At 33.2% G+C, this 17,608-nt stretch overlaps 1 protein-coding gene across 1 annotated transcript; it reads left to right on the top strand.

The window, feature by feature from the left end:
* The first annotated feature begins 14,396 nt into the window (after positions 1–14,396).
* Positions 14,397–16,585, top strand: LOC149408329 (GDSL esterase/lipase 7-like). Its single transcript, XM_089625113.1, has 5 exons — positions 14,397–14,643; positions 14,736–14,857; positions 14,952–15,197; positions 15,714–15,966; positions 16,374–16,585. Exons 1-5 carry the CDS (start codon positions 14,397–14,399, stop codon positions 16,583–16,585), a joined length of 1,080 nt encoding a protein of 359 aa, XP_089481239.1.
* Positions 16,586–17,608: the final 1,023 nt, after the last annotated feature.

Genomic DNA, 17,608 nt, shown 5'->3' with positions numbered 1-17,608 from the left:
ATATACGGGTGATTTTATTAGTATTATTATTTGACGAATAAGCAAATGAGTAATGGTCAACTTTTTGGTCTTCTTAGACAATTAAATCTAAGTGGCTAATCTTACGTAGAAAGTAGAGAGACCTTCATCCCAGGAATATAAGTTTCATTAACTGCTCTGTTTGCTTACAAAATTTATTTCATTCAATTAGATAGTGGAAAATATTACTAAGAATGATAGGTTTCTTCATTTAATGGTTAGATTGATCGGAATTTCTAAATTTTGGTTTTTCGGGATGTTTTTTTTACATAGCTATTTGTGTTGTTTGTGTCACGTGTTGATACGTCATATGCTATTTAAGCCATCAAGTTGGAGTTGGTTTCATTGGTTGTATTTAAAAGTGTCAAAAAGGCCGGGCCCGGTCCGATCTTTCTTCTTCAAGTCCAATGTCCAGGCCCAAATCCGACCCAAATTCTTTTATTGTAGGGCCAAGCCGGGCCCAAAGGATATGACTTAGACATAAATCATGACCAAGCCGACTCTCAGAATCGAGGGTCGGACCCGGACTTGAAAATGGTTTAGGTTTGACCTCAAACAGCCCAAACTATAAACATGAAAAAAAAATATAAAAGTATTTTTAAGATTAAAAAAATGCAATTTTAATCCAAACAACAAATATGTTAGTAAAAAAACATTAATATCATTTACGTGTCAAAAGTACTTTTTTATACATAAAAACATAAATTTTGAAAAAAAGAGTATAATATTATTATATTTAAAAATGGTTGGGCCCGAAGGTCATACTAACCTAAAACCTCTAAAGAAAAGGACCAGACCGATTAGTCCATGGGCGACTCGGCCCAATTAACATCACTAGTTGTATTGTTGCTCTCCTAGCCAAAAATTGTATTTTTGTTTATATATTTACTGGGCTGCATGTTCTTGAGTCGGTGAGTAAGAAAAATCCTACATTTATTTATTTATTTTATTTCGAAATTGTGTGATAAATGTTACATGAATGTAATAAAATATTCAAAAAATTGGCCACATAAACCTTACAAACACTGGCAATTGCGCTTTAGCCAACATTTGGTTAATTATTAGTAAATAGCCATTACGCCTACGTGGCATGATAATAACTGCATTTTTTTTTACTAATTTGCCCTTATTAATTATCGGGCTTCATTAATTTTGAGGCAGTTTTTTTTTTTTTAAATTTTAAAATAAACTGAATGGGAAAGTAGTTAAATTGGACGTGTGTTTGGTTCTGTGTATATCGGCATTAATGGTAATGACGCTCTATTTTTTAAATATCGGATTAAACTGAATAGGAAAACAGTTATTGTAATTCCCTGAAATTTTGGACGTGGTTGGAGAAATATTTAGCTGGAAGTTTCTGAATATTAGTTTCTATATTTGTGGCAGAATAGAATATTCACAGTATCTCAATATATTTAGCATTTGCAGACTTTATTCTGATACATAATGGGCGAAAATATTGCTTTCATTTGGCCGCCAAATTTATTTTAAATTTTTGTATACAATGATGCTTTAAAAACTGACCATAGAACGTCCAGTTTTTTTGTATTATCAATAGTTGACGATAAAGCATGAAGGAGAGTTCTTCGTTTTCGCTCATGCATTCTGGTAAATATGTTTTCATGAAGCTCTCTTCTTTAACTCGCATAACAGTACTTTTATGCTGAATTTATTTTTCTTATTTTCAGTTAAATTATTTGAGCAACAATGCCGTCAATCAAAGACAGAGATGATGGCTAATTGTAGTGAAGAATTGACGGCTCCAGAAATAGTTATGTATGATGAACCTGATTTGAGGAATTTTCCAATGAATTTTGAAATCAATGTTAATAATGTTTTTAGACGCAAAGATGTTTTCCAAACGGCTATTGGAATGACTGTTGTTCGCAATAATTTTGAATTCAAGGTGTTTAGATCAAGTAGAACGCGATATTGTATTGGATGTGCGAATGATCAGTGTTCTTGGAAGATGAATGCGTCGGTGTGCAAGAAATCTGGATTGTGGGTTATCAGGTCATATGTTAAAGAACATACGTGCTATGGACAGTCAATTATACACAAGAATAAACATGCCTCGTCTGTTCTTATTAGCAAATGTGTCAAAGATGATTTTAGGGGTCCATTGGCAAATCAAATAACCCCATCCAGTGTTGCTGAAATAATGAGGTCAAGATTTAATGTGGAGGTTTCTTATTATAGAGCATGGAAGGGACGTAAAGAGTCTCTGAGGGATCTTCGTGGTGATTTTGAAGAGTCATACAATCATTTACCACTTGTTGGTGAAATGATCAGAGAGAAAAACCCAGGTATCTATTTAGCTTTTGTTAATTTATTTGTCAGGTTATTTACGTTGTGTCATGTATGTTAATTGATTTCTAATTTACAGCCGATTAACAATGACAAATTAACAACTGCTTATTGTGATGTCTTATTTACTGTTATAAATGCTTCAAATTAATATTGCAGGCTCATATACGGTGACTGAGATCGAAGCTGATGGTACTTTTAAGTCTTTTTTCCTTGCATTTGGAGCTTCAGTTCATGGGTTTCAGTATTGTCGTCCGGTAATATCGGTGGATGGCACTTTTTTGAAAGGAAAATCTTATGGTACCTTACAATTGGCTACTGCTCAAGATGGTGACAACCATTTATTTCCGTTAGCATTTAGTATTGTGGATTTTGAAAATGAAAAATCTTGGTATTGATTTATGAGTCATATTAAAGCTGTGTATGGTGTTAGGAAAGAGATGGTGTTTGTATCGGATAGGTACAAGTCAATTCAGAAGGCGGTTAACGCGGTGTTTCCGGAAGCCAGTTTTGCTATATGCATGCAACATCTATGGGGTAATGTGAAGGCCAATTTTGGTAAAACATATATCCAGCCTCTTTTTTATAGATGTGCTAAAGCTTATACTGTAAGAGAGTTTGAATATTGGCTCAATATACTCTCTAATAGCAAAAAAAAAAGTATCTTCTCCAAGTTAATCTAGAGTTGTGGGCTAGAAGTAAATTCCCTGGAAAGAGGTTTAATGTCATGACCACACACATTTCTGAGTGTTTGAATGTTGTTTTAAGAGAAGCTAGAGGTTGGCCGGTTGCATGTATTGTCTTGAGATATCGAAGTTTAATTCAAAATTGGATTAACAAAAAGAGGGATTTAATTCCAAAGATGTAATCAGGTCTGACTGGAACTGGTTTTAGGATGCTTTATGAATCGCTGGAAGCTTCGAGGTCTATGAATGTAAGTATAGTTACATTTCTGTGTTCTGTTAATTACTCGTTTATTAACAACCAATTTACATTACATGTTTCAGGTTAATGCTATTAACGACAATGAGTTTGAAGTTGTTGACGGTACTATTCGTCGTGTTGTTGATGTTTATCAAAGGACCTGTACATGCTGTTATTGGCAACTTGAAGAATTTCCATGTTCTCATGCGTGTGCGGCCTTATACCGTAAAAATTTACGCCCCATTGATTTTGTCCCATGTGATTATACCCAGGAATATTTCTCAGCCACTTATGAGAAAGATGTCTTCCCAATTTCTCATGAAGAGGACTGAGAGCTTCCCGTTGATACTCCAGTTATTAAGCCTAATATTCAAAAACGTCAAGTTGGGCGCCCGAAAGAGAAGAGGTTTCGATCGAAGCATGAAAGACTTCACCCGTATAACCATCGTTGTGGCAAATGTGGACAGATTGGTCATAACAAAAGGGGTTGCCAAAATTAGATTATTTACTTGTTAATTTGTTTGGATTATGTCTTGTTAATGTTGTGCGAGTATCAAGACTTGGGTTTAGATTATGTTTTTTAATGGATGATTTTTATTAACAACTTTCATTTTAGTATTTGTTTTTTGTTGTGTTTTTAGTTAAATGTTGTTATTTATAAATCATTTAATGTTTTATTCAGATCTGGAGTACATGTAAATTGGTTATTTATTAATGTATTTGCTTTGTTAATTGATGATCATGTTAATTATACTTGTTAACAATGAACATGAAAACCAAGTTTATAACAAATATTAGTACATGGATATGACTATCAACAACATCATCAACAAATAACATGTCCTATTTTGAACTCCTACTAACATGTACTTTCAACATTTTTCTAAATAGCTTTTGTAATGAAGTGATCTTATCTAAGTGGGCATTAACAATAAAGAGAAATGTAGTCATTAACCATTAGCAGTATCAAGTTGTGTATAAGTGCTAAAGCACTCAAAATACATCCCCAAAATACCATAAGTACCAGTGTTAAGACAGTAAAACAGTAAATAAACTAAATTCCTAAGTCAAAAGATGGTTGACTTAGAGGATCGTCATCGGTGTTGTCTGTGTTGTGAACTGAGTTGTTTCCACCAGGTATCTCGTCTTCGTTCCTCTTCTTTTTGGTTTCAATGACGTAAGGAGATGTTGTAAAGACTGATTTCCTACATGTTCGTTTGGGTCTTGAGGGTACTTGCTGTGGAATTGGCACTTTTGGTGAAGATTTTTTTTTGTTGTGGCTTAGCAATGACTTCCTGTGAAATGACATCAATTAACATCGATATAAACATCATTATTCAACAATTAACTGTGTTTAAACATACCTCAAATTTTCCTTTCCCTACATTACTGGATTGGGGAATGTCTTGCACTATTGTTGGCTGTGTTGGAGTGGATTGGTTTGGAAGTGCACTCTTTAGTGTAGGCATTGCCACTGGTTGGCCATTTTTCCTCAAGCGTTTGTAGACGCGACCGGGTACATCTTTAGGTTTGGGATCCTTATCTTGAACAACCTGTGGACGTTGTCCAAATTTGTAGTTGTTAGGTAAGCTACTCAAGACATCATTTACGGTAAATACCCAATCAGCTTGAAGTTTTTGCAAGTCGTCATGTGACAAGTTATGGTCAGTTAATAATAATCTTTCCTTTATTTCATTTACATATACTTACTGGACTATAATGAGCTGCCTTTTCTCCTAGCAGTGGTGATATATCCTGATAAGAAGATATGTGAAAATTTAGTAAACAACAACCTGAATATAGTAATCTTTATATCGTACCATTGAAATTTCTTCTGTGGCAGTTGTCCCAACATTTACTGTCCTTTTTCGTAGCATCTGCATAGGAAAACTATTTATTAACATCAGGTTGTTAATGAAATTTGATTTTAATTAAATCTTACCATGTTTGTTAAGGTTACTTGAGTGGGCTGTGGCCTTGCCGTCTTTTTTTCTAGTTGAACCTGTAAATTGGTCTCAATTTAACAACATTCAAATTTAATTTCAATTTCAGCTATATCTGAATACCTCTTTCTTTGTTGGGATTTGGACATGTGTTGTTTCTTGAACATTTGTTGTATCTTCAAATGTGCTTGTAATAGGAATTGGGGTTCTCTCCTATAATTTATGTGTACTGATTAGTATTTATCAATTTACAGATTATAAATGTATGTTGGATGTAAAATCTTACTTGTTTGGTTTCATCTGTGACTTGTGGTTCTCTGATTATGTCATTTGGTGATGATTGCTTTGATCCCTGTAAATTGGTCGTTAGGTGATTGCTAATTTACAAACTATTAACCATGTTACCTTCTTCTGTCGGTCTGGCTTTGGTGTTGCGTTGTCAGAATCCTTTTGGATGTATGCTTGAAATAACGCCATTAACGTGTCGTATTTATTATGAGCTTCTTCCACACGGTGCTTTAGGACTTCTATCGTTTGGAGAGCTTGATCCAATTTCTGGTGCAAGTCCTCTTCTGGATGGCTAGGCATTTCAGCGTGCGAGTGTGTTGAACTGCTAGCAACACCTTTCCCCTTGTCAACTGGTTCGTTGATTGGCTCTGGACTGGCAGGGTCTACGCGCTCAATGTACCCTTCTGCTATTTCTTCCTCTGTAGCGTTCAGTGGCTGAATACGTACCTAATACAATAAACAGTAATTTACAACAATGCACTTTAATATTCAAACCTTTTTCAAGTCTTTTATATTTACCTGGTTGTTGTTGAATATATTCTTTAGGAGATCTTCGTATTCTGCACTGAAGCTAAAATTCCATTTAAGTAGTCGTGGCATGCTAAACCCGGTTGTTTTCGATGTGTATCCATGGTACTCGAAATCTGGGATGACTTCATACGCCCATGCAATTAACGGATGTAGGAATCCGTCGATGTTGAATCCTGTTCTTTCGGCAGCGTAGTTCTTTGATCTTTTTAAGGATTTGCATAATGCATTGTAGCTAAGTGTACCCCATGGATAATCCTTGAACAAGTCCGCGCCGATGGCCATTTTTAAATGGTCATCTGGAATTTTTGCTTGCCTTTCTCGAGGCAGAATCATTGTCTCCAAAATAGCCAAATTGATGAGTGCTACCTTTTCCTCATCGTTTCCACCAAATTTGCTTTGTAGAAGCCCAAGTAAATATGGTGCTCGCTGTGTCCCGGCTACTTTGAAATATCCATCTTTCAATTGGTTGTCTGATCGAAGCTGATTTTGAATACTCGGTACACTATCACAGTTTAACCCTGTAAATGGAAATGCATGTTATATGTTAATTGAAGTGTTTAGTAATAACAATTTATTTAGGTATACAATATTTGAAAATTAATTGAAACGAACCTGAAATTATTTCAAAGTCGTAGATATTGAAAACCAATATGTTACCACCGATGTTAAAATGGAGCTCTTCATTGTTTCCAGACTCCACCTGACTAAGCACAAGTAAATGTGCTAATTTTTTTGGGTACACTTTTCCCTTAAGGTGTTGAAGATGAGCAAATGGCCCTTGATTGAAAATTTCCATTTGTTGTTCAGTCTCGAGTAGGGACATGAGGTTGTTAATGACATTGAAGGACGAATGTACTATTATTCGTTGCTTCAAGTCCCAATTTTCTGGCTTCACAATAAGTTCACCAATCTACAATACGGTGTTTTGTCGTCAGTTATCTATTAGGAACATATTAACAACCAATGCATAAACTAATTACATTTCTATGGACTATTAAACAGAGTCAGTTTATATATCTATTATATATTTTTTTTCTATTTACATATTTGAACACATTACCAACACCATTTACATAGATTTACGACCATTAATTTAGTCTTATTTACAATCACTTATTTACATACAGGTCTTTACATTTATTTACATTTATTTACATAACTTATTTACTGCTATTGAGTTTGCACTACTGTATATGTTAACTTATTAACACCCTATTTACACGTACATATTTACATCCTTTAACAATTCCCAATTTCAACACACCAAACTTGTAAATATACACTTTACAAATCATTTGAACATATAATTATCTATTTTATCGGCAGTGTAGTAGTTATAAGGATTAACAGTGTAAATAATTCACATTTATAACATACCTTTGGTTCTTTTTTCTTTCGACGAGATGACTTGATCTCTTTTTCCTTGTTATCGGCATTTACCTTCTTCTTTATAGGAGACGTCTTTGCCATTTACTCTAATCTGTGAATACACATGGTTAATCATCATTAAACAAACTCATATATCTGCTAATTCATCGCACTCTGTTTTGCTTAAAACTGAAATTAACTGTTTTGGAAAACAGATATTAAACATATATCGACATATTAGGGGATAATGACAGAATTGATAACATGCAGACCTATTTAATTAACAATTACCTTTTCTTTGTTTACTTATATCATAACCGACATAAACCCACTATGTTTAATTACATTCCGAGTTTTTTCTGAAGATTTTTATTAAATCCTTATCTTGTTACAGATTTTCTGCTTTCCTCATTTCATATTGTTAGATCGATTTTTAATATTAGAGAAGTGTAAAATCCCATCTTTCAAAAAAAATTTTTTTTGTAAATTTCCTGGAAATACCTTTCTTCGCCGTTGGGTTTGATGGTATCGTTGTCTTTTTTGTTAAAGTCGCCCAAAAATTACCAGACGCCAAGAAGAAGAAGATTTCGCCGAACCAAGACGCGCGTTAGATTTCTGGGTTTTCAAATTTGGGTTTGCGTGTTTCCAATTTCTTCTTTTGAGAGAAAGATTGTGCGTATCGGCTCTTTTAATTACCGAAACTTAATGATGCTCCTCGATTACAGGGACAGTTATTATCTAATATTCTGATTTAAATGTTTTTTTATTTCATTAATGTAGTGGGCGGGAACAGGTTAGGGGTTATATAGTATTTTTACAACGTGTAAATAAATTGGGCTGTCTATTAACACGAAATTAACCAAATGGTGGCCAAATTCAAATTGGTCTAAATTGAGAGGCCATTTAGCTATATAACCCTAAAATATTTGACATTAATTGGGTAAGCGTGTGTTATTTCAAATTTTTCTTAATAAATTATGAAGAATAATTATATATTCATCATGCAAGATGAGTGATATATATTAGCATTACTCAACGATGACTAAGCAACTCATAACACTAAATTGGTGCAACTTTTACATTCAATTAGTGCAACTATTGTTGTCAATGGTGTCCACAAGAAGAGTTGTAGTCTTTACTTTTGTACATTTGATGTAATAAAGTCTCATGAAGACTCTTGCTTGTAATTGCTTATTTATTAATAAAAGTTGAAACGTTCATTCATTATTCCTTGTGTGAAGCTTTATGATAAAACCTTAGTCTTTAGTCCATAAACAAACCTAACAACATATGATGAGACAAATGTAGATTTGCATGAACAAACTCTTCATGGTTTCCTTAAAACAATATATTCGCAATCTAAGGATCAAAGGACTATTGATCTCAGTACGATTGTTAGGAGAACCTATGATGTATGGTTATGAGACATTGAGAGTTGGAGACTCTATAGTTCTTCTAGGTATTTTCCGAAGGTACTAAATTGACCGGTGCACTTCTAGAGACAAGATAAGAACAAACCATTTAACCTCTTATGTCTCGAGGTCACTACGTATGAATTGCATCATGCTTACCTCAATCCTGAAATGAGACATGCCATTTCATAACTATGTATTCTCATTCGAGAAAGTTAGAGTTCAGATTCACTATGTGATTCTTAACAAGACCTATTGGTGAAGTACTAAGTTATGAAGATGTCATGAGTAACTTTGTGAAGATCTCATAGATATGGAATTCATGTACAAGATTGCTGAAATGCAATGTATATCACCTCATGCTTTGTTCCTTGGAATGTGAAGAAATGAACTGGCCAGTGTCCAAATTGAGTACTGACTCTTTTGGATAAAACAATGTGACTTGTTAGCTCCTCGTCAATACATTGTTTCTAACTTATTCACAAGCGACAAATGGGTTGAAGAAATAACAGCTAGAAGGATAAAATGGTAATTTTGTAAATCCCGACTAGCTGATGATATTCATGAAGGGTAAACATAGATAATATTCAGTGGATCCACTCATCACAATTTAGTTGAATTCCTGAGTAGAAAATAAATTCATTTGAACCGAGAGATTCTCAGTGTCAACTCTTTAGTGGAGTCAGTTGACATTAAGCTAAACTTGGAAAATGTTTGTGAACTTTTGTGTCCAAGTATTTTAGCTCAAGCTTTGTTCATTTGGATCCATTAGGTCACTATCACAAATCATATCGAGTATGAATAGTTAAACTAGAAGCTAAGTAAAAAAAAAGAACATGACAATTTTTACGAAAATTGTCAAAAAGGTATTTTTGTCTTTTTGGACATAAGATGAAATGAATGTCAATAAATTTTTTGACAATGTCATATGATGACATATTGATACGCGGCCATGATAAGTTCATTGGGCCTTGTGGATTAATTTCATTTCATAGACTTTTACTTGAAAATTCTTAATGAGCTTTTCTTATGTTGTCATGAACAAGTGAAGAAAATCTAGAAACACCTTCTAGAAGGCCTTCTTGGCCGCCCAACCCAAGGAGAAAAAGAGATAGTTTTTTGTGTATTAATGCATGAAGATACTTGTCAAAAGAAAAAAGAGGAAACAAATTTCCTCTACAGGGCAAGAGGGAATTCGGCCAAGGCTAAGGGGGGAAGCAAAAGAGGAAACAAATCCAAGGCTTCTAGAAGCCTTATTTGGCCGTGTAGAATAAAGGGAATGAGAGCAAATTTTGCTCATGAATATGTGATATTCTATAGAAGATGAAACTACTTTATTGAAGATAAAACCTCTCCTATAAATAGAGCCTTCATTCTTCACATTTCATTCAATCCCACATAAGTTAGAGATTGAGAGCTTCTCTCTCTAGACCTTGTGGTAGCCGCCCCTTCCCTCTCTCGCTCTCTCTAATTTTTCTTTCGTTTTTGTTTTGGCACCTAGGTCCACATTTGACCTAGTGTTTTAGCTCTTCGACTCTTAGACTTGTTCTTGAGTCGTCGTGTTTAAAAGTGCCCACACACTAATTCCTTTTTTTTTTGTTTCGAGTGATTCTTGTGATAGAAACTTTCGTGGTTGCTCGAGTTCTCGAGGAAAAAAGAGAGACGTGCTGCGAGGGGAGACGAACGTTTCAACCTTCCGAAGGCTTCTCAATGTTCAAGCTTCTCAAAGGTTAAAGAAGAAGAAAGATAAAGGCTTTAAAAAACCTCGTGAATTAAACATTCAATGCTCGTTTATAGTTTTAATTTATATGTACTTGCTATTTGTCTAGGTTAGTAAAATCGTTTTACTTGTTTTAAAGAAAATTTTTAAATTCCGCCGCTTGCTCGAAGCGTTAAACTTTTTATTAACCCTAGATAAATTCCAACAACTATCACATCAATCATTTTTCATTTTCAACTCACAACAGAGTCCTCTGATGATTAAGACCACCAGAGTCTTATTCCCCAGAAGAAGTACTAAAAAAATTAATATCCTAGTTTTTTTCTTGAGTGAGAGAGACGTAATTCGCTGTTATACAATATTTATGTAATAATCTGAATATTAATATCATAATTTAGTATTTTGTAAAACTAAATATTAGTATTTGGTTTATTATATATACCTAACTTAAGAATTATTTATTTAATTTTAAAAAAAATCTGTTACCTTTGTAAATTATTTTATATGTATCAAGCTTTAATTTATGTATACCTAAAAATATATCTATGGAAAGAAAATCTCTCATTTGCTGAGTATGCACTGTGGGTATGTTTTGGCTCTGTTAGCATTAATGGTCTAGTTTTCTCTTAATATCGCTTTTATACTCACGTCCCATTTTAGGGGCGTGACAATTTATCACTTGAAGATGTGTAAATTCGCATAATCAATTAGTTAGTGAGTCCAAAATCTTTTAAAATACGTAATAAATGCGATTACTCAATAAATCTACAACAGACTCATAATCTTCAAAAGAATTTTCAGAATCTTTGAAGATTTATTGATGTCCATGTCAATAAATAATTAAATGAATTTCTAGATTCTTCAAATGAAAAAAAATATTGAAACGGTTTTATGAGAACGAAAGTGAATGTCGTGAATATTCAACTGCTCAAAAACAAAACAAAAAAGAAGCAACGCAAGAGAGAGAGAGAGAGAGAGAGAGAGAGAGAGAGAGAGAGAGAGAGAGAGAGAGAGAGAGAGAGAGAGATGAAGAAAGTAAATACACAAAATTGTTAGTTATACTTTTCGATTAAAATAGACTTATTGGATTTTGGTAAAAAAAATTATTGGGAATACCATACTTGTGTAATAATCTTAATAGCCAAAGTTTCATTTTATTGAAATAATAGCCCACAAAGAACACAGTAAATTAATTAACAAAAGAGTAAATTCTACTGTGGGTTTGGTGGACTATTTTTCTTTTTAATAAAATGAAACTTTGACTACATTTTAAAAGAAAGGTGGACTGTTGGGTTATTGGCCTAATTGTCCATATTTTAGATTTTACTATGCCATATTATTTAGTATTCTAGTATTTATTTATCTAAAAAATAAAAAAATTGATCCCAGTAAATACGTATAACTAAGATCATACAAATATTCATGGGATACCACTGCCCATGAGCTATTGGCCCTGTTTAGTACAGATTATTAATCCATGTTTTTGTTTTTTTTAAAAACTAAACCGTTTATTTGTGTTTGGTAAAACAGTTTTTAGAAAAAACTTTAAAAACGATTTTAAAAATTGTACATGAATAGAAAAAGCTAGAAATCCTAGCTTTTGGAAAAATCGTTTATGTATCCTATATATAATTACTTTAATATCCTCACGTGATTGTCTTTTCCTTCTTAGTTCCCGAAAATTCGGCATGTACTTTGCCACGTGTATGCTTCTCTTGTGCCCTCTTACTCTTCTTTCCTCGGCCTTTTTACTTTCCTCAGTGTCTTGTTTTTTATTTTTACTCATCCTGCAGAAGTTCTCTGAGCAAAGCAAACAAAGATGTCTATACTTTTTAACTATTTCCATTTCGTAGGCTTTAATTTATAAAAAAAAAAAAAGAGGTTTGGTTAGCATAAAAGATGACCAATTATATATACGCATTGACATTATATTAGTTCTTCTTGCTCTTTATTATTTAATTTTTAAAAACATGTCTATTTTAGTCATTTTATTATAATATATTTATTTTACCAAACCAAAATCAGCTTTTGTTACCAGCAAAAACTGTTTTATAAACAGTTTACCAAACACATGTCAGTTTAAAAAAAAACAGTTTTTTCCAAAAACTAAATCTAAAAACGTTTTTTTAAACAAACCTATGCCAAACGATGCCATTATAAGTCCTTTGGTTGAAGAAGCGTGGAGGAATTCCATGAAAGAGACTGCCACGGCATTTTGTTTAATCAGTCCGCGCGGTTTGGGATATTAATTTGGTTGTGTCGGAGCATACTCACGCATGAGAATAGGCGATCAGATTTTACGGCCACTTTTCAACCAAGCTAAAGCTCATCCTCGAAAGTCGGAGCTTAAGTTGAATGTGCGGGTCTAAACTCTGTTCTGGCAACGGAATTATAGGCAATACGTGAAGGCATGCATTTTGCTCAGTGAAATAGAGTCAGAAGAAGGCTTCCTCCTAGATGAGCACATTGAGAAGCGGTTTGATATTGTGAAATAGAGTGCGATGCATTTAAGGGAGCTTAGAAATCAAATGCAGTTCACGAGAGAGATCAGAAGAAGACCAAGTTTGATATTGTGACTTAGACTATGCTGCAGATTTGAACACGAGAAGGTCACTATTACATCATTTGGAGTTTTCTTTATAGGATTCTCGATTGTGACCTGGGTGTAACTGTTTCGAACATATAGTGGATAACAAATAGGGTTACTTATGCCTGACTTGGTTTAGGAATAGGATCGAGCTGATTCGAACCGAGGATAAAAATCCTCGTGTCTCTTCTTCATTCTGTTCTTGGTGCGCAATTGTTCTTAGTTGCTTGCGCATCAAGTTAATTATTTTTGTGTTGCGTTTGATCATTTCATTTTGCGTTTGATTCCGTTATTTGGTGTTATATATATATATATATATATATATATATATATATGTATAATGATATGAAAAAATTGTTTTTCATATTCAATTTTTCATGAAATGTACCTGTCGGTACTTAAATAATGGATCGTAGTCAAAAGGAATTTTCTACTCTGTTAATTAATTTACATGATAATGTACTTAAATGAGAGGATCAATAAATTAATGAAACATAGCCAAGGCAAAATATGGTCTATGATAGATAATGGACAGGGCGATATTAATCAATGATATTTCAATTCCTCTAACAGGATATTGAAATTGATTATGGATAGCTGGGCCATATTATACATTGCGGGAATGAGTTTGTTATATTACCCATATATATTTGCCACTTTCATCTATTCTTGTTATTTATTTTTTTTATAAACATGGTCATAGTTTAATTAGATTTTTTTGTTTGAATTTTATTTAAAAAATTTATGGCTATAATAATCGGATGGTGTATTATTGCTAAAAATGTTCAAGTCATATTACGTTCAAATTCATCATCTGACAGCAAATGATATATTACTCGATTCCATTTAGATATTGCAAGCAACGTTTAATAGCTGAGATCTTTTTGCCATGCTATGATATTTGATATAAATGTTGCATTTCCCTAAAAAGAATAAGCTAATTAATCTGAAAACATTTGTGTATGAGTAGTCATGACATGTTTCCACCTATATTTCTAAATAAAGAGACAATTCATAAAAATATATATACTTGTAGACTTCTAATACATAATGAGACAATAGAATCAGAACACTTGAAAAAAAAAGAATCGTAACATTTTAAACGAACATAAATCCGTTCCACTAATAATATTAAACTTTCCATATATACAGGAGACCTCACCACGAGAATTGCACCCCACTTTATCTATATATAAAGACCCTTTTCATTTCACACACACACACAAACAAAATAAAAATAAAATAAAAAAAACTTTTTTTTAATTCTTCCATAAGACATTGATATATATAAGGAAGCGATGGATGATATGATCCTTATTGCGACGACGTTGATCATAACGACGTTAATAGAAAGTGTAAGAGGGTCGGTTGCTCCGCCACCGCTGGCACCGGCTTTTTACGTGTTCGGAGACTCTTTGGTTGACAGTGGAAACAACAATCTTTTGCCAACTCTCGCCAGAGCTAACTTTAGGCCCTACGGCTCTAATTTCCCTAAAGGCGTCACCGGCAGATTCACCAACGGCAAGACCGTCGCCGACTTTATCGGTATCAATAATCATATATATACATATTTACGTCCATTCATGTACTTTTTTTTTTTACCGATTAATAGATTTTGATATTTTTGAATAAGCTAGCTGAACATCTGGGGTTGCCATTTCCACCTCCGTATATGGCCATAAGAGGCTCGTCCAGTCTCACTGGCTTCAATTACGGCTCTGGCTCTTGTGGAATTCTTCCAGAAACTGGAAGTGAATATGTAAGATATCTCTCCACTATATATATATATATATATGTTTCATTTGGGAAATGATCAACAAATAATATTGCGATATAATTATTGTTTTTGGCAGGGAAAGTGCTTGAATCTAAAGGATCAGATTTCGTTGTTTGGGTTCACGACTAAGATAAAGCTGAGACTAAAATTTAAAAGATCGAATGACTTGCATCACTACTTGTCAAAATCTATATTTATGTTCTCAATAGGCAACAATGATTATATAAACAATTATCTGGGTTCGTCATCTTCCACACGACAACAATACACTCCCGAATCATTTGCTCAACTCCTCGTAGATCGATTGGCTATCCAATTTGAGGTATTCTACTCTCTTATAATGTCTAATTATATGTGCATTTTCAAAGTGTTGCCCATCAGATAATATTATTCTATTCTTAATAAAAAATTAACATATTTTGAACAAAAAGAATTTGTAAGTACCATACTAACGAATAATAATGTATAGGCATTGGTTCTTATCTAAATTATACCAACACATGTAGTTAGTGTTTGTATAATGTAGTCATTTATAACAAATAAATATGTACATTAAACTACAATAACAGTATTAATTTACTCGCTATAAGTTTATACCTAATTATTAGGTTAATGTTTCAAATAAAAAATCACATAATACATAAATTACACAACCAATTAAATTAGTTTTATAACAATTTTTATTTAACTACTTGGATCACATTACTAAACTCTAATCCTATAGGAAGAATATTTTTGTATTTCCATATTACAACCCAGTTAATTTTGTTTTAATAGTTTTTGCGTTTCCATCTAAATTTTAAACTAGAACGATTTATTTATATTTGGATATTTACAGAGGCTATACAAGTTTGGAGCTCGGAAGGTGATAATGTTTGAATTAGGTCCGATTGGGTGTTTACCAACAGTGACAAGGAAGCGAGGTGATGGGACGGAATGCGATGAAGAAGTGAATGAATTGATATCACATTTCAACAAAAGAGTTGATCCAATGCTCACCAATCTCACATCATCTCTTCAAGCCTCAAACTTTGTTCTTGCTCGTGCCCATTGGCTAGGCCTTGACACCATTCAAAATCCTTCCAAATATGGTACGTATATATATATGTGTGTATATTTATCACTTCAACATGTGTCAATCCGTTTAATTAATGTCCAAAACCTTCCTCAAATTGTTATAACTTGAACCGTAATTAATGCGATTAATCAATTAAAGACTAAACAATATTGTAAATACTAACATTTTTTTTATACATATCTTTCTATTTTTTTGGATTGCCATTTTGAATTATATACAATATATTTTTTTATTGATAAAAATATATACTCAACTTTATGACCGAAATCTGAAATTTAAAGACTTAATCCAACGATAAAGTCTTCTCCATAAAATTTTTGGATGTAAGATTTTCGAGAGAGAGAGAGAGAGATATATACTCAAAATGTCCCAAAAGAATGGATGATTAATTACTAATTGTCACTTGAATCTATTTATCAGGTCTAACAGATGTAAAAAATCCATGCTGCAAATCTTTTTTCAATGGGACATCCGCGTGCGTACCTTTATTGAAGCCGTGCCCTGAACCGGAAAAGAATTTCTTTTGGGACGCCTTTCATTTAACGGAGACGGTGTGCAATTCCATTGCGACCCGCTGCTTCGATGACCCCTCTCTTTGTTCTCCCACCATTAGGCAACTTGCACAAATGTGATTTATTTGCTCATGTAAATCTCCAAGATGAGAGATTTCTATTAAAATGGGGGGTTTTTTTTTTGTTTGTTGTTGATTGTGTTTTCTTTTGAAATAATATTTATTCTATTAAAGGATGAGAAGAAGTTTAAACCTTGAAGATGTTTTTTTCGGCATTTAAAAATAATTTATTCCAACTTATTATTTGATCTAAACGTTTTAATTAAAATAATAAAAAAAATTCATAACGAACATTCTATGACAAATTGCAATGGTTTGTCTTAACAGTCGGGCTGGCAGACAAACCAGTGTCCAATTCATACCACGCAACACGGCCGATATCCTGGTCTAAAAAACATTCTAACCTGTTTGTTCACTTTAGATAAAACAAAAAAAGAATTGTCAAAATTTTCACTTAAAAAATAACACTTGCAATGGTTTTCAAGGACACTTCATATTTTGTTTTGTTTTCTTAACCGTATCAAGATATCTTAATTAGAAGAAAACTACTTTTTCTTATTGAAGTCTCTCTCTACTCTCTCCCACGTGCGCAAAGAAGATTGAAGATTTTGCAATGGTAATTAGTGACAAATGTGTGACAATTTACCAAATGCGAATGTTTTTATGAAAAGTTCCACAGTTCAAACTTGTCAATAAAAACTAGTTTTATGACAAATTTGTCAACAAATAAAACACTATATTTATGACTTATAAATGAAAACAGGTGTTTGTGACAAGTTCTCCCTTAAAAACAATTTTTTACAAGCTTTTAAAAAAAATACCGTTTTTGTTTAAAAATTTTGCGAGGCCTAGGTTTTGCGACAAATCGGCGGAGTCGAGGAAGGAGAGGAGCGTCACGGGAGGAGAAGACACTACTATCAAGTTGATCAGAGAATTGAGGGAGGACAAGACACTACTACAAAAATTGGATTCTCAGAAGAGTAAAACCCATTGTGGAAAGTTTCCACGACGAAAGATTTCCGCCTAGAAAGTAGTTTCCGCGACTTTTTTTTTTTCCATCGTGGAAATGTAAAATTTACGAAAA

Source organism: Urtica dioica, chromosome 1 (genome assembly GCF_054948205.1).
Source record: "Urtica dioica subsp. dioica isolate 48M chromosome 1, U.dioica_male_clone48M_v1_H2, whole genome shotgun sequence".
In the NCBI taxonomy this organism is placed as follows: Eukaryota; Viridiplantae; Streptophyta; class Magnoliopsida; order Rosales; family Urticaceae; genus Urtica; species Urtica dioica.
The sequence above is the reverse complement of the archived record's forward strand: the minus strand, read 5'-3'. Positions and strand labels throughout refer to the sequence as shown.

What these genes read in the sequence shown, in the direction of transcription:
- LOC149408329 (XM_089625113.1), top strand. Translation starts at nt 14,397, where the DNA reads ATGGATGATATGATCCTTATTGCGACGACGTTGATCATAACGACGTTA. An exon ending in CAGAAACTGGAAGTGAATAT is followed by an intron (nt 14,858 to 14,951) that starts GTAAGATATCTC and finishes TGTTTTTGGCAG; the next exon opens with GGAAAGTGCTTGAATCTAAA. An exon ending in GATTGGCTATCCAATTTGAG is followed by an intron (nt 15,198 to 15,713) that starts GTATTCTACTCT and finishes GGATATTTACAG; the next exon opens with AGGCTATACAAGTTTGGAGC.